Here is a 14,889-nt window from a genome sequence, read left to right on the forward strand (position 1 = left end):
AGGCTCTGATTGTTCAGGTATTTTGTCATTCAAATAGAGTTCCAGGCACTTAAAAAAAGAGAGAGAGAAAGAAAAACAAAAAGAAAAAGGTTTGAAATGATACCCCTCGAGATCCAGGAATCTTGGTAAAGAAAATAGCTCAGTGGGAAGCCTGCTAGGAGCAGCTGTCCAGCCCTGGGGGCTGGTTCTGGGGTCAGGGGGAGGGGTGAACTTCAGAAATAATCAAAATATTTTCATTCTTTTCCCCCCTGGCCTCTGTTTTTAACCCGAGTGGTGTCACCCGTCATACCCCTTATTCACCCTCTTGCTAACAGCCCAGTACCCTGCCCTATCCGGAGAATCCTAGGTCACAAGCTGCTGCTTGTTGGAGCTCAGGCCAGCAGCTGCTTCTATGTAGCCATTTTGGCTCCACCCCCTTCAAAGTTTTTTTTTTCTATTATCTGGTTATACAAACCAATCTCTTGTTATTTAAGACTGCTTTTAAGTTTCAGAAGCTCAATATTCACCATGTTCATCATGAAAGAGAAAAATTATAAGCATAAAAAGGTGGACAACCCTAGATGGCAGTTAATCCTTATTTCACAATCACAATTACCATCACCTAATGAGAGGGGGAAATCAATTGTATGTCTCAAAGTTTCTCAAAAGACAAACTGAATCTTTTTAATATATAGGCTATGTATTTGATATGTGGACTCTCTCAAAAGCCTAGACCAAGTAGATTAGAAGCTTCCAATAGCACAGCTATATACAAGATACTGGGTACTGTCCAGCAAACCATAACAAAGGGACTTTTCAAAGTTAACCCAATTAACAAATAATGTGATGATAATATTAACTATTGAGTGTCTTTTTGAACCCTAAGACAGCAGGAACCTCACATCTTCACTATAGAGCCCCTACTTCCCCCAGTCCTGGAACCCTTGGATAGGGCCCACTTTCCCGTATGCATCTCCCAATCCAAACCAAATAACATTGCATCTGCCGATCACAACCTAACCAAGGCAACGATTGCTACCTCAACATGCTTCACCTCAGAATGTATCCAGAGACTTCACGTGTGGAATGACAACCCTTCAGCTTCATTACTCGGGTTCCAGATGCCACCAGGATGCTGGCTAGGCTTCCCTGGATTGAAGACTCCACCAATGTGTCCTGGAGCTCAGCTTCCCCAGAGTCACACCCTACTAGGGAAAGAGAGAGGCAGACTGGGGGTATGGACCGACCAGTCAACGTCCATGTTCAGCGGGGAAGCAATTACAGAAGCCAGACCTTCTACCTTCTGCATCCCTCAACGACCCTGGGTCCATGCTCCCAGAGGGATAGAGAATGGGAAAGCTATCAGGGGAGGGGGTGGGTTATAGGGATTGGGTGTTGGGAATTGTGTGGAGTTGTACCCCTCCTACCTTATGCTTTTGTTCACTAATCCTTTCTTAAATAAAAAATTTAAAAAAAAATAAAAAATAAAAAGTCCTGGGTCCCCACCCTCAGGTCTCCTGAGACAAGAAAAAAAAAAAAAAAAAAAAGAATTAAGGGCACTGGTTGGGATTACAAAACAAGTATATTTAAAAATAAGTATAAAGCAACTTTAAGAGTCAGTCATGAGTAGTATTTTTATATGGTATTAACATGAGATTCTATACATAACTTACTGAAATTTCAATAGCATAATGTATAACACTAAAATATTTATTGTGTTATATTTTCAAAGGAGAAAGCTGCAGCTCAATATGGATGAACAAGTAAATCTACCTGAAATGACCCAAGATTGGACTAAAGAGCATGTGAAACAATGGGTCACTAACGACCTTCAGATTGATGAAAAATATGGACAGATTCTGCTCTGTGAAGAAGTGACAGGGCGAGTCCTACAAGTACTAACAGAGAAGGATCTTATAGAAATGGGATTACCAAGAGGTCCAGCACTTTTAATAAAACGCAAGTTTAAGAGCTTGAATAATCTCTCCTCTAAAAATAGCAATCAGAATTCTGGACAATTGGATCATGCAGAACCCTCCAAAAAGGAACACACAAAGAAAACACAAACAACAGAAAACACATTATCCAATAATGATCATGATGTCAGAGAGATCCAAAATGCTAAAGCACAAGAATTGGCTGCTACAGGAAAAAATGCGCAAGATGAAGTAGGCATTACTGAAGAAAAAAAAAAGAAAAGAAAAATTGTACAGTCAACTTGCATGCCATATCCTTTTGATCAGTTCCATGCCAGTCATCATTACACAGAACATTATATTTTACAACCTGAAACAGGGCCACTAAATCTCATAGACCCAATACATGAGTTCAAAGCACTTACAAACACAGAAACAGCCACCGAAAAGGACATAAAAATGAAATTTAGTAATGAGGTCTTCCGATTTGCATCAGCTTGTATGAATTCGCGTACCAATGGTACCATCCATTTTGGAGTCCTTGACAAACCCCATGGTGAAATTGTTGGTGTGAAAGTCAGGAGTAAAGATGCTTTCATTGACCACTTCAATCTAATGATCAAACAATATTTTGAAGAAAGTGAAATCAAAGAAGCCAAGAAATGCATTCGGGAGCCACGATTTGTAGAAGTCCTACTGCAGAACTATACACCATCGGATAGGTTTGTTATTGAGGTAGATGTTATTCCAAAACACTCCATATGTAAAGAAAAGTATTTCTACACTAATATGCAAAGTTACAAAAATGATACATGGAAACAAAATCAAGAGAGTTCACTGTTTGTGAGAGATGGAGCTAGCTCTGTGGATATCCTAGCCAATGGAAAACAAAGGGATAAAAACTTTAAAACATTTCTGCAAAATTTGAAGTCACTGGCAGAAGATAGAAAAGATGCTGAAAAAGAACATGAAATGAAAGCCAACAAGAAAGAATGTGAAGGACAAAAGCTGATTAAACTTCTCATAGGAAACCAAGACTCTCTGGATAATTCATACTACAATTGGTACATTCTTGTAACAAACAAGTGCAATCCAAGTCAAACAGAGAAATTAGACTTTCTAAAAGAAATCAAATGGTTTGCTGTGCTGGAATTTGATCCTGAATCTGAGAGCAAGGGAGTAGCCAAAACTTATAGAGAAAGTCGAGTAGCAAATCTTCACTTTCCAAATCAGTATGAGGAAAAGACAACTACCATGAGGGAGAAAATTTCTAGTCTGAATCTTTACCAGCAGCCCAGCTGGATCTTCTGCAATGGTAGATCAGATTTGAAAGATGAGACATATAAGCCTTTGGAACCACGTCAGTGGCAGAGAGAAAGAGCTTCAGGGGTGACAAAACTAATTTATTTTCTCACAGATGAAAATATAATGACAAGAGGGAAATTTTTGGTAGTGTTTCTATTACTTTCTCCAGTGGAAAGCCCAGGAGATCCACTCATTGAAACCTTCTGCACTTTCTTTAAGGTTCTCAATGGAATGCAAAATATCATGTGCATCTGTGTAACTCCACAGATTTACCAGCGATGGAAAGATCTACTACAAACAAGATTTGTAATGTCAGATGAATTAACAAACCACAGTATTTCCACTTTAAGTTTAGAATTATTAAACAGTACTATCCTTAAACTGAAATCAGTGACTCAATCATCAAAAAGGTTTTTGCCTTCCCGGGGATCTTCTTCAGTTATCCTGGAGAAAAAAGAAGAAGACTTCTTGACAGCACTGGAAATCCTCTGTGAAAATGAGTGTGGAGACACAGACATTGAGAAAGATGAATGCAAATTCGAGGAGTTTAGAAAATCAAAAGAAGAACACTTTTATCGAGGTGGCAAAGTGTCCTGGTGGAACTTCTATTTTTCCTCTGAAAACTATTCGTCTTTTATCAAAAGGGATAGGTACGAAGAGCTCAGGAGTCTGATAGAGGATTGGGCAGAGTCTCCTAAACCTGTGTTTGCAAAAATTATTAATCTTTATCATCATCCAGGTTGTGGGGGTACTACATTGGCTATGAATGTTCTTTGGGATTTCAGGAAAAAGTTCAGGTGTGCTGTATTAAAAAACAAAGCCACTGACTTTGCAGAAATTGGAGAACAAGTGACCAATTTGATTGCTTATAAGGCAAGCAGCTATCAAGACTACATTCCTGTACTTCTCCTTGTGGATGATTTTGAAGAACAAGAAAATGTCTTTGTTCTACAGAATGCCATCCATTCTATTTTAGCAGAGAAAGATTTGAGATATGAAAAAACACTGGTGATTATCTTAAATTGCATGAGATCCCAGAATCCTGATGAAAGTGCAAAATTAGATGATAGTATTGTACTAAAATACCAACTTTCTCCCAAGGAAAAAAGAGCTTTTAGCACCAAATTAAAGGAAATTGAAAAACAGCACAAGAACTTTGAAAACTTTTATTCCTTCATGATCATGAAAAGCAATTTTGATGAAATGTACATTGAAAATGTAGTTGGGAATATCCTGAAAGGACAGGATGGTGACAGCAAGGAAACACAACTAATTTCTTTCCTAGCTTTACTCAACTCCTATGTTACTGATTCTACAATTTCAGTGCCACAGTGTGAAATATTTTTGGGAATCACATACATTAAGACACCATGGAAACAAGAAAGCCTAGAAGACAAGATGGGAACTTATTCCACACTTCTAATAAATGCAGACATTGCAGAATATGGATTCCCAGGTGTACGGATCATTCACCCACTAATTGCCATCTTCTGTCTAAAAGAACTGAAAAAAAGCTACCACTTGGATAAGAGTCGAATTGCACTGAAGTTATTAAGTGAGAACTTATTCTATAATTCTGGTATAGGAAAAGACAAATTTCAACATGATGTGCAAACTCTTCTGCTGACAAGACAACGCAAGGAGTATGGCGGGGAAACAGACACATTGTTTTCTCCATTAATTGAAGATTTACAAAATGAAGAAATTGAAAAGGTCTTAATTGCAGGAAGTAATCGATTTCCACAAAATGCATTCATTTGTCAAGCCTTAGCAAGACACTTCTACATTCATGAAAGAAACTTTAATACTGCTCTGGATTGGGCATATCAGGCCAAAAGAAAAGCCCCTAAAAACTCTTATATATCAGATACACTTGGTCAGGTCTACAAAAATGAAGTCAAATGGTGGTTGGATGAAAATAGAAGCTGTAAGGAGATTACCATTGATGATCTAATGCATTGCCTTGATGCTGCTGAAAAAGCCTCAAGAGCTTTCAAAACATCTCAAGAGCAAACTGATAAGAAAGATTCTGAAACAGAGGCTTGGTCAACACAGAAGTCCTTAAAAAGATATGAGATGTATAACACAGCTGGTTTTTTGGGTGAAATCGAAGTTGGTCTTTACGCAATTCAGATTCTCCAGCTCACTCCTTGTTTCCACAAAGAAAATAAATTATCACAAAGACATACGGTAGAATTTTTATCAGGAAAGGGAAATATTCCTGAACATTCAAAAGGTAAATATTATTTGGCTATCAGCAAGTTTACATCCCACTTAAGAAATTTACAATCAGATTTGAAAAGATGTTTTGACTTTTTTGCTGATTATATGGTTTTTTTGAAAACAAGAAATACCCAAAAAGAAACAGCAGAAATTATACTAAGCAAGAAAGTCAGTCGATATTTCAGACAGTACATAGAACTTTTCTGCCATTCAGATGTGGGAATATTGCAAAATAAAGGGAGTCAGTTACTCCAAGAGGAGTATTACAGAAAAAGTCTAGAAGCTAAACGAGCAGATAGGTTTTCTGGATTACTGGAATATCTAAATCCAAGTCACCAGGAGACTGGGAACATCATGGAAAATATAGTGGAGGAATATGCCTTCCTATTGCAGCAAAACCCAAATAAACGGATGATAAAGGAGAAACAAAATTTCATTTTGGCCAACATTATTCTCAGCTGTCTAAAACCCAACTCTAAATTCATTCAGCCACTTGACACACTTAAAAAACAGCTCAGAGAAGTGCTGCAACTTGTAGAGATAAATCGTCAATATCCAGATCCTTACTTCTTGGCATGCCTTTTATTCTGGCCGGATAATCAAGAACTAGATCAAGATTCCAAGTTAATGGAGAAGTACGTTTCATCCTTAAAGAAATCCTTCAATCGACATTATAGGCTCATGTGTAGGTCCAAGCAAGCAAGTACTCTCTTCTATCTGGGGAATAGAAAGGGCCTCAACAGTCTTGTCCACAAGGCTGAGATAGAGCAGTACATCAGTAAAGTAAAAAATACCAATTCCTTCTGGCAGAGTGGACACGTGTGGAAAAAAGAAGAAGTGAAAGGTCTCCTTCGTCGTCTAAATGGTAGGGCTGAAGGCAAGCTAATATTGATGGAATATGGAACAGAGGAAAAAATTAAAATACCAGTTATATCTGTTTACTCAGGGCCACTCCGAAGTGGTAGGAACATACAAAGAGTGTCTTTTTACCTAGGATTTTCCATGGAAGGTCCTCTTGCATATGACATAGAAGTAATTTAAGAAAACACGAGCGCTCAAATGTGTTTTATTAATTCTGTGACTTTATTTCCATGGCACTTTGATGACAATTCGAATGATAGACTCTTGCTTTAGTCTTTTTCAAATGAAATATAATCCTTGAAGGGCACAAAACATGTCTAAACAGAAACCTTACCACACAGCACAGTTATTCAATGTTCCAAATATGTGTTTTCAGATTGATGTATTTAATTAGGACAATTCAATTTGTAGATACTGGTCATTTTATAACTGATTATAAGTTAGTAAAATCTGTTTCAATTGTCTCACTGTTACAAATTTTTGAATTATGGATTATTCCTTCATCATGAAACTGGAGTTATAAGCAAATAAAAAACAAGTATGGAAGAGAAAATCTCTCCTTGGTTTATTAAACTTAAACCCATATACCCACGACAAACTACAGCCTACCTCATGCTGGTGGTCTCAATGGAAATGTATATATAGGGTCAGGACATAGCTCACCTTGCACAGTGCAGACTTTGCCATGCAGGACGACCCAGGTTAGAGCCTCTGTCACAATATAAGAGCACGATGGCAAGGGAAGCTTTATGAGTGGTGCTGTGCTTTCTTGCCTTCTCTCTCTGTCCCTCTCTCCCTCCCCATTTTTTTCTCACTCCCTGTGATTGAAAGAGGAAACAAAAAATTCATTAGGAGCAGTAGAATTGTGCAGGTGTGAAACCCTGGCAGCATCTTTCATCTATCACTTACATACATTAACACATTTAATTTTTTTAAACCTATTTCCCTACTTCCAACTCATTGCTTTGGGAGAGAAAGAGAACATTAAAAAAGTAATCACAAGCTTGAACTCCCTCTATCTTCTTGCTCCCATTTACAGATGAATCTGTTCCTCTGGTTATATTTGCTCCCTGTCAGCACAGTCTTATCTCTACCTGTTCTTTCTTTTTTTTTTTTTGTACCAGTGACTTAATTCTGATTTACAAAATTATAAAATAATAGTAGTATAATCCACACCACTCCCATTACCAGAGTTTTGTGTTCCTATCCCCCTCCAGTGGAAAGTTCAATAGCTCTCCCATGTTCCATGCTCCAAAGGGAGGATGGACAACATACTCTGTGCTACACCCGAGGAAGATGGGTCGATAATGGTGCAGCTTGAAATGTTCCTCCTCATGACCACAGAATGTGAGCTCAGATCTACAGGGATGCAGAGGTCACATAGGCTCCTAAGCTAAATATGGGCCCCAGACCAAATCAAATCAATGGGGTTTACAATCAACAATATTTATACCCTTTTCCCATACTAGGGAGATACTCTCTTCCCTGATCCAGCTTTCTGGTCCTTTTCCAGCTATGACATCATTTCCCCAAACAATAACTTGGACCCACCTGCATATCAGATTTCAGGTTCAGGGAAAAACAAACAAACAAACAACAACAACAACAAACTAATATAGTCACTGGCCCTTTGGAATATAACTAAAATATGACTACTAGCTATCTCTAAAATGGAGGATACCCCCAACTCTTCATCTGCATTATTCCAGCCTTTAGGTTCATAATTGGTCAACAATTTGTTTGGCTTTGTATGTTAACTTTCTTTTCAGCCACCAGGTTTCAGATGCCATCAAGATGGCGGCTAGGCTTCCCTGGACAGAACCCCACCAATATGTCCTGGAGCTCTGCTACCCCAGAGCCCCAAACCTACTAGGGAAAGAGAGAGGCAGGCTGGGAGTATGGATGGACCTGTCAACGCCCATGTTCAATGGGGAAGCAATTACAGAAGCTAGACCTTCAACCTTCTGCATCCCACAATGACCTTGGGTCCATACTCCCAGAGGGTTAAAGAATAATAAGGCTATCAGGGGAGGGGATGGGATACAGAGTTCTGGTGGTAGGAAATGTGTGGAGCTGTACCCCTATTATCCTATGGTTTTGTCAATGTTTCCTTTTTATAAATAAAAATAAATAAATAATAAAAATAGCTCTCCCAAGGTTACAGATATGGGTTGATTATATATCTGTATCTATCTATCTATCTATCTACCTATCATATATCTATTTCTATGTATTTTTCCCTTTTTTATTCACTTCTATGGTCCTGCCTTAACTTCCTTTATAAGTCACACCTACACCTATTACTACTTCTGAGTGTTCTTCATTTTTCATCTTCTCTTTTTAGGTAAGTGAAACAGTGGCTGACTTCCTCTGTGTTTTCTGGATTCTTTTTCCTTTCAGTAATTGTATAAAAACAAAGATTCCTGATGACAGTCATTTCAGGTCCCAGTAGAGTTGGGGTTCTAAGCCCTCTAGTCATCTTCCCCTATCATTTCTTCCCTCTGAGAGTATGGACCAAAATTCTTTTAGGGATGCAGAAAGAAGGAATGCTGGCTTCTGTAATTACTTCTCCACTGGACATGAACATTGGTAGGTCAATCCATACCCCAAGCCAATTTCTATCTTTCCCAAGTAGGATAGGGGTCTGGAGAGTGAGGCTCCAGGCCACACTCTCTGCCCAGGAAAGTCAGATTGGAATCATAGTAGCATTTTCAACTTGATGGCTGAAAGGCAATAACTTAAGCAGAGAGACTATTTAATAAACAGGAACCAAAAAGTAGGAATAAAGAAAATGAGAATAGAGAACTGAAGGTGGAAAGAAGCTAGTATTTCTATTTTAGGTATGTTTCTAGGAGCCATGGGATTTATTAATCTTTTCTTGAGCTTGATAGCTAACATGGAGGTGACCTAGAAATATTTTCTAGGATGATGCCAGAGTAGTGAACAGGGGGGCAGGCAGTAGCGCAGTGGGTTAAGCGCACATGACGAGAAGTGCAAAGATGGTGTAAGGATCAGGGTTCCAGGCCCCAGCTTCTCACCTTCAGTGGGGTCACTTCATGAGTGGTGAAGTAGGTCTGCAGGTGTCTATCTTTCTCTCTCCCTCTCTGTCTTCCCCTCCTCTCTCAATTTCTCTCTGTCCTATCCAACAACAACAGTAATGGTAACAATAACAACAAGGGCAACAAAGTGGGGGAAAATGGCCTCCAGGAGTAGTGCATTTATAGTGCAGGCACCAAGCCTTAGCAATAACTCTGGAGGCAAAGAGAAAGAGAGAGAGAGAGAGAGAGAGAGAGAGAGAGACAGAAAAGAACAGAACTTGAAAGCTAGATTTGGGCAGAATGTAGCTCCAAAATTTGAAAAAAAAATACACACACACATATATGGCACATATATATTCATATTTAGCACAGGAACCTGTATAACCTCCAAGTCCCTGTCCTGTCATACTGAGCTCATAGACCATGGTCACAGATGGGAACCTTCTAGGCTGCATACATTACAATGCCAGTCCTCTTTGAATGGCAATAGTAGGATGATCCAGCCTCCCTTAGAGAGTGGGCAGTCCTTACTATTGCTAGTATATAGTGAGGGCAAAGTCCTAGAAATGCCCACAGAAGGGGAAGGGCTTATGATAACATTTCTGATGGGGTGAACAATGACAGTAAAGAAAAGGATGTGTTAGAGATCTAGGCCTATATATCTCTGACCTGGGGTGGGGGGGAGAAAAAAAGAAAAAGAAAAGTAACTATTGCACTAGAATGGGAAATAAAGAATTAGAAGAAGACAAACACAGGGTTTTTCTTTTAATTAAGAGTTTATTTTTCAGACCAGTTTTAGGGTCATAATTAAAATGAAGGAGAGATGAGACATTTGCCATGTTCCCTTCTGGCCCCACATATGTACAACAGTCATCTGTTGATGGATATTTAGGCTCCTTCCACTCCTTGGCTATTATGAATAATGCAGCTATGAACATAGGGACTCGTCTATCTCTTCTAATTGGTGTTTAAGTGTCCACTGGACAAATGCTTACAAGTGGTATTGCTGGATGAATGCATATCAGTTTATTTATTTTGTCATTGCAAGGGCTTTACTACCATGGGTCAACCTTGTTAGATAGACAGATGAAGAGAAAAGGAACAACACCACAGCACCAAAGATTTTCCCAGAAAAGTGGGGACCAGACTCAAGCCTGGGTCATGCACACACTTAAGCAGTACACTATCCAAGTGAGTGTTTTTGCTGTTCTTGTATGTCAGTTAATTCATCCCCCCACTAGAAACAAAAGTGACTCTAAATATCTGAGAGTTTCATATATAGATAAGTTTTCTTTTTCTTTTTTTTTTCTAAGCAAGGGGAAGTTTATTAGGAAAAGATACACACATATAAAGACATGTGGACCCAGTCAAAATGTCTATACTCAGTAATGGAAGTAGCAATGGTACTCATACCCACTCTCCTCTGTACTCCAAAATGAATTTTGGCCTACACTCCTTGAAGGAGGACTATAAGGAACAGAAGAAAAGAGGCATATCCAGGAAAAGGCCTAAGTCTTCTCCTTTGCTGAGGCTGGCACAAGTTTTCAACTCCTTTATGTAAATACCAAGGAGTGTGGTTGATAGAACTTAGGGTAAAAACTGCCATATGTTGCAAAGTGACTATACCATTTGCATTTCCACATCTGCGAAAGAAAGAGCTCCTGTTGCCCGCATCATTGTTAGCTTTTGGTGGTGGTAGCATTCTGACTTTTTCTTTTTCTTCTTCTTTCTCTTTCCTTACTTGTTTTTACCAGAGCACTATTCAGCTCTGCTTTATGGTGGTGCAAGGGATTGAACCTGAGACTTTGTAGCCTCAGGTATGAAAGTCTCCTTGCATTACCACTATGCTATCCACCCTTGTGCATTCTGGATTTAGGATTTTGACTATTATAATTATGCTAGTCTCCATTATTAGAGTGTGCTCCAATTTTTACCTTAAGGAAGGCACAGTTAGAGTAGTAGAAGAAAAAAAAAAGAGATAGCAAATAGAACAACATAAATAACTTTAAAGCTGGGTGATTAAACCAAAGAGATGATTATGTTTATTTGTTTGCATTTGTTTGTTTGTTTGGTTTTTTAACCAGGGCTGTACCTCTCTGGACCAATTTTTTTTATTCTCAATCCAGCATTTTTAAAAAAGTTTTATTTGTTTATTTACCAGAGCACTGATCATTTCTGGCTTACTGTGGTGCAGGAAACTGAACCTGGGACCTTGGAGCCTCAGTCATGAGAGTCTCTTTGCATAACAATTATGCTATTCCCCCCCACCACCACCACACACACACACACACACACACACTGCCCCTGTCCTTTTTTTTCTTAGCAAAGCACTGCTCAGCTCTGGGTTATGGTGGTGCAGGGGATTAAATGTGGGACTTTGGAACCCCATATGTGAGAGTCTTTGCATAACCATTATGCTATCTCCCCCACACTCTGGACCAATTTATTTCAGTTAGAAAAACATAATAAGAGAAAGACAACACAGCACCAAAGTTTCTCCATTCCAGGTGGTGGGTTCTACATTACTTTTTATTTTGTTTATATCTGAATTCTTCCCAAGAATGGGCTTTTCAAATATTTTATTTATTTACATTTTAATGAAAAAGATACAGAGAGAAAGATACAGAGAAAGAAAAAAAAAAGGATTTTTAAAAACTATACTAAAAAGTCTTATTTAAAGGTGTAGGAAAATAAATGGCATATTTTCATAAGTAGGAAAACAAAGTATTAAATGGCACATGCTTCCTTTGATGGGCAGTCCATCCTATCCGTAAAAGTCTACTCCAAAAATGTTAACAATTGTAAATTGATGGTAAGATCCATATGTCTTTGCTTTTTTTTCTGTCCTTTTAAATTCTTCTTATATATTTTATTTACTTGATAAGATAGAGAGAAAATGAGAGAGAAGGGCAAGGTAGAGAGGGAGAGAGAAAGTGAGACACTTGAAGCACTGCTTCACCAATCCACAAAAGATTAGTAATAGTCCCAAAATGTGGAAGCTCAACAGTACACTCTCAGGCAGAAGTTGGAGGGATTTGGAGACCCAGTGTAGGATGGTGGAGGAAGGCTATAGTTAGTGGTGGGAGTGGTGCACAGACACCTGTCATAGGACAGAAGGCATTGCACTCGTAACAACTGTCTTGTAAGTCATTATTTCCTCAAACAATCAACAGAAAAAAGTAACAGAAAAAAATATCTATTCTGGATTTTGTCCATTTTGTCCTTCACTAAGTCATGGAATGCTGTGGAAGAGAGTCTTTTATTTTTCATTAATTCAGATCAAGTACTAAAGTTAAATGTGCTGACCAGAATTCAGTCTTAATTGGGATATCACCAGTCAGCGACCTCTGCAGGTGGCAGTAGTGTTTACGTCTTTCTGCTTCATAACAAAGTTGTAGATTTATTTATTGATTTCTTCCTGTGATTGCAATGGGTGAATTTACAGTCATGTGTTGCCAGTTAAATTACTTGAGAACAAAGGAAAAGCAAATTTCCATTGAAATTTGCTACACTGAAATGCTACATCTTAGTTTCTCAGGCACTTTATGGACTCTTCTCATGGTCATACTGCAAATTGGTTGACCAAGGGATAACATCAGTCTCTAGTAGCTTCTGTTTTGGATTAATGAACTTTTCTCCTTTATTTTCATTTTACTGTGGCTTTCCCACTCCAAGGTCACTTTTTTTTTTTTTTTTTGCCTCAAGGGTTACTGCTGGGACTCAGTAGTATCCACTACCCCTGGAGGCTATTTTTTTCCCTTTAGTTGCTCTTGTTGTTTATCATTGTTATTATTGTTGTTGTTGTTGGATAGGACAGAGAGAAATCAAGAGAAAAGAGGAAGACAGAGAGAGGGAGAGAAAAATAGAAACCTGCAGATCTGCTTTTCAGCACTTGTAAAGCGACTCCTCTGCAGGTGGGGAGCCGGTGCTTCAACTTGGATCCTTGAGCTGGTCCTTGGATTTAGCATTATGAGCACCCACTGTGCTTCCATCTGGCCCCCGGGGTAGCTTTTTTTTTTTAAATATATTTTATTTATAAAAAGGAAACATTGACTAAATGATAGGATAAGAGGGGTACAACTCCACACAATTCGCACCACCAGAAATCCATATTACTGCCCTCTCCTGATAGCTTTCTTATTCTTTAACCCTCTGGGAGTATGGACCCAAGGTCATTGTGGGATGCAGAAGGTTGAAGGTCTGGCTTCTGTAATTGTTTCTCTGCTGAACATGGGCATTAACAGATTGATCAATACTCCCAGCCTGCCTCTCTCTTTCCCTAGTGTGGCGGGGTTCTGGGGAAGCAGAGCTCCAGGACACATTGGTGGGGTTGTCTGTCCAGGGAAGTCTAGTCGGCATCATGCTAGCATCTGGAACCTGGTGGTTAAAAAGAGAGTTAACATACAAAGCCAAAAGAATTGTTGACCAATCATGGACCTAAAGGCTGGAATAGTGCAGATGAAGAGTTGGGGGGTCCTCCATTTTGTAGATAGCTAGTAGGATTATTTTAGCTATATTCTAAAGGGCCTGTGACTATACCAGTTCTTTTTTTCTTTTTTCCACTGAGCCTGTCATCTGATATGCATGTGGATCAAGTTATTGTCTGGGGAGATGATGTCATGGCTGGAAAAAAGACCAGAAAGCTGGATCAGGAAAAAGAGTAGCTCCCTAATATGGGAAATATAAATAAATAAATAAATAAATAAATAAATAAACATTGTTGACTGTAAATCCCATCGATTTGATGTGATCTGGGGCCCATATTTAGCTTAGAAGTCTATGTGACCTCTGCATCCCTGTAGATCTGAGCTCACATTCTGTGGTCATAAGTAGAAGCATTCCAAGCTGCCCCTATATTGACCCATCTTCCTCAGGTGTAGCATAGAGTATGTTGTCCAGCCTCCCTTCAGAGGATGGAACATTCTCTACCATTGTTGATCCAAGCTGGGGCAAGGTCCTATGGGGGCCCACAAAGGGGTATACTGTGTTGTTCCTCATAGAAATGACATGTAACAATGGAGAGAGGAATTCATTCGAGGTCTAGACCCATCATGTCTGTTTGGGAATTTCAGGATTCCTTGATTAGGGCCCCAGCTGATGGGGTGGCCTGATAGTGACTAAAGAGTCATTGTTAAAGTATGCCAGTCTCTTGCCCTTATTTAGCTTTTGAAGTCAGTGCTTTGATGAGGTTAGCTTTGGAGTGAGTGAGAGAACTGTAATAGGAAGTAGGTGAAAAGGATATCTAAGTCTAAGCAGACACTATTTCATTATAAACTTTATACTGACTCATTGTAGACTATTGTGTACTTTTGTTTTCAGGTATATATTTTGCCCTAATTTATGGATACATGTGAACATATGCTCTATCTCATGGGACCTGGTCTATATCTAGGTGTTGGGACTTTGTTAGGAAGTGAACCTCCTGGAATGGAATTAAAGAATACTAGGAAAATAAAGGTTTAACCTGAGTAATGAGGGTGATGTGGCAATTGGGTTAACTTTGAAGTATCCTTTTGTTAGGATTTGCTATATCAAACACAACATCACCATAATTTATGTCCTTTGAT

At 38.9% G+C, this 14,889-nt stretch overlaps 1 protein-coding gene across 1 annotated transcript in view; it reads left to right on the forward strand.

Annotated features, from left to right (window-relative positions):
- The window catches only part of SAMD9L (sterile alpha motif domain containing 9 like), a 37,803-nt gene extending 30,947 nt beyond the window's left edge, over positions 1–6,856 (forward strand). The window contains exon 3 of the mRNA XM_007522493.3: positions 1,712–6,856. Within this exon, the coding sequence (XP_007522555.1) occupies positions 1,731–6,464 (4,734 nt within the window). The 5' untranslated portion in view covers positions 1,712–1,730 and the 3' untranslated portion in view covers positions 6,465–6,856. The remainder of the gene's footprint in view (positions 1–1,711) is intronic.
- Positions 6,857–14,889: the final 8,033 nt, after the last annotated feature.

The sequence above is a fragment of the Erinaceus europaeus genome, chromosome 8, assembly GCF_950295315.1.
Source record: "Erinaceus europaeus chromosome 8, mEriEur2.1, whole genome shotgun sequence".
NCBI lineage: Eukaryota > Metazoa > Chordata > Mammalia > Eulipotyphla > Erinaceidae > Erinaceus > Erinaceus europaeus.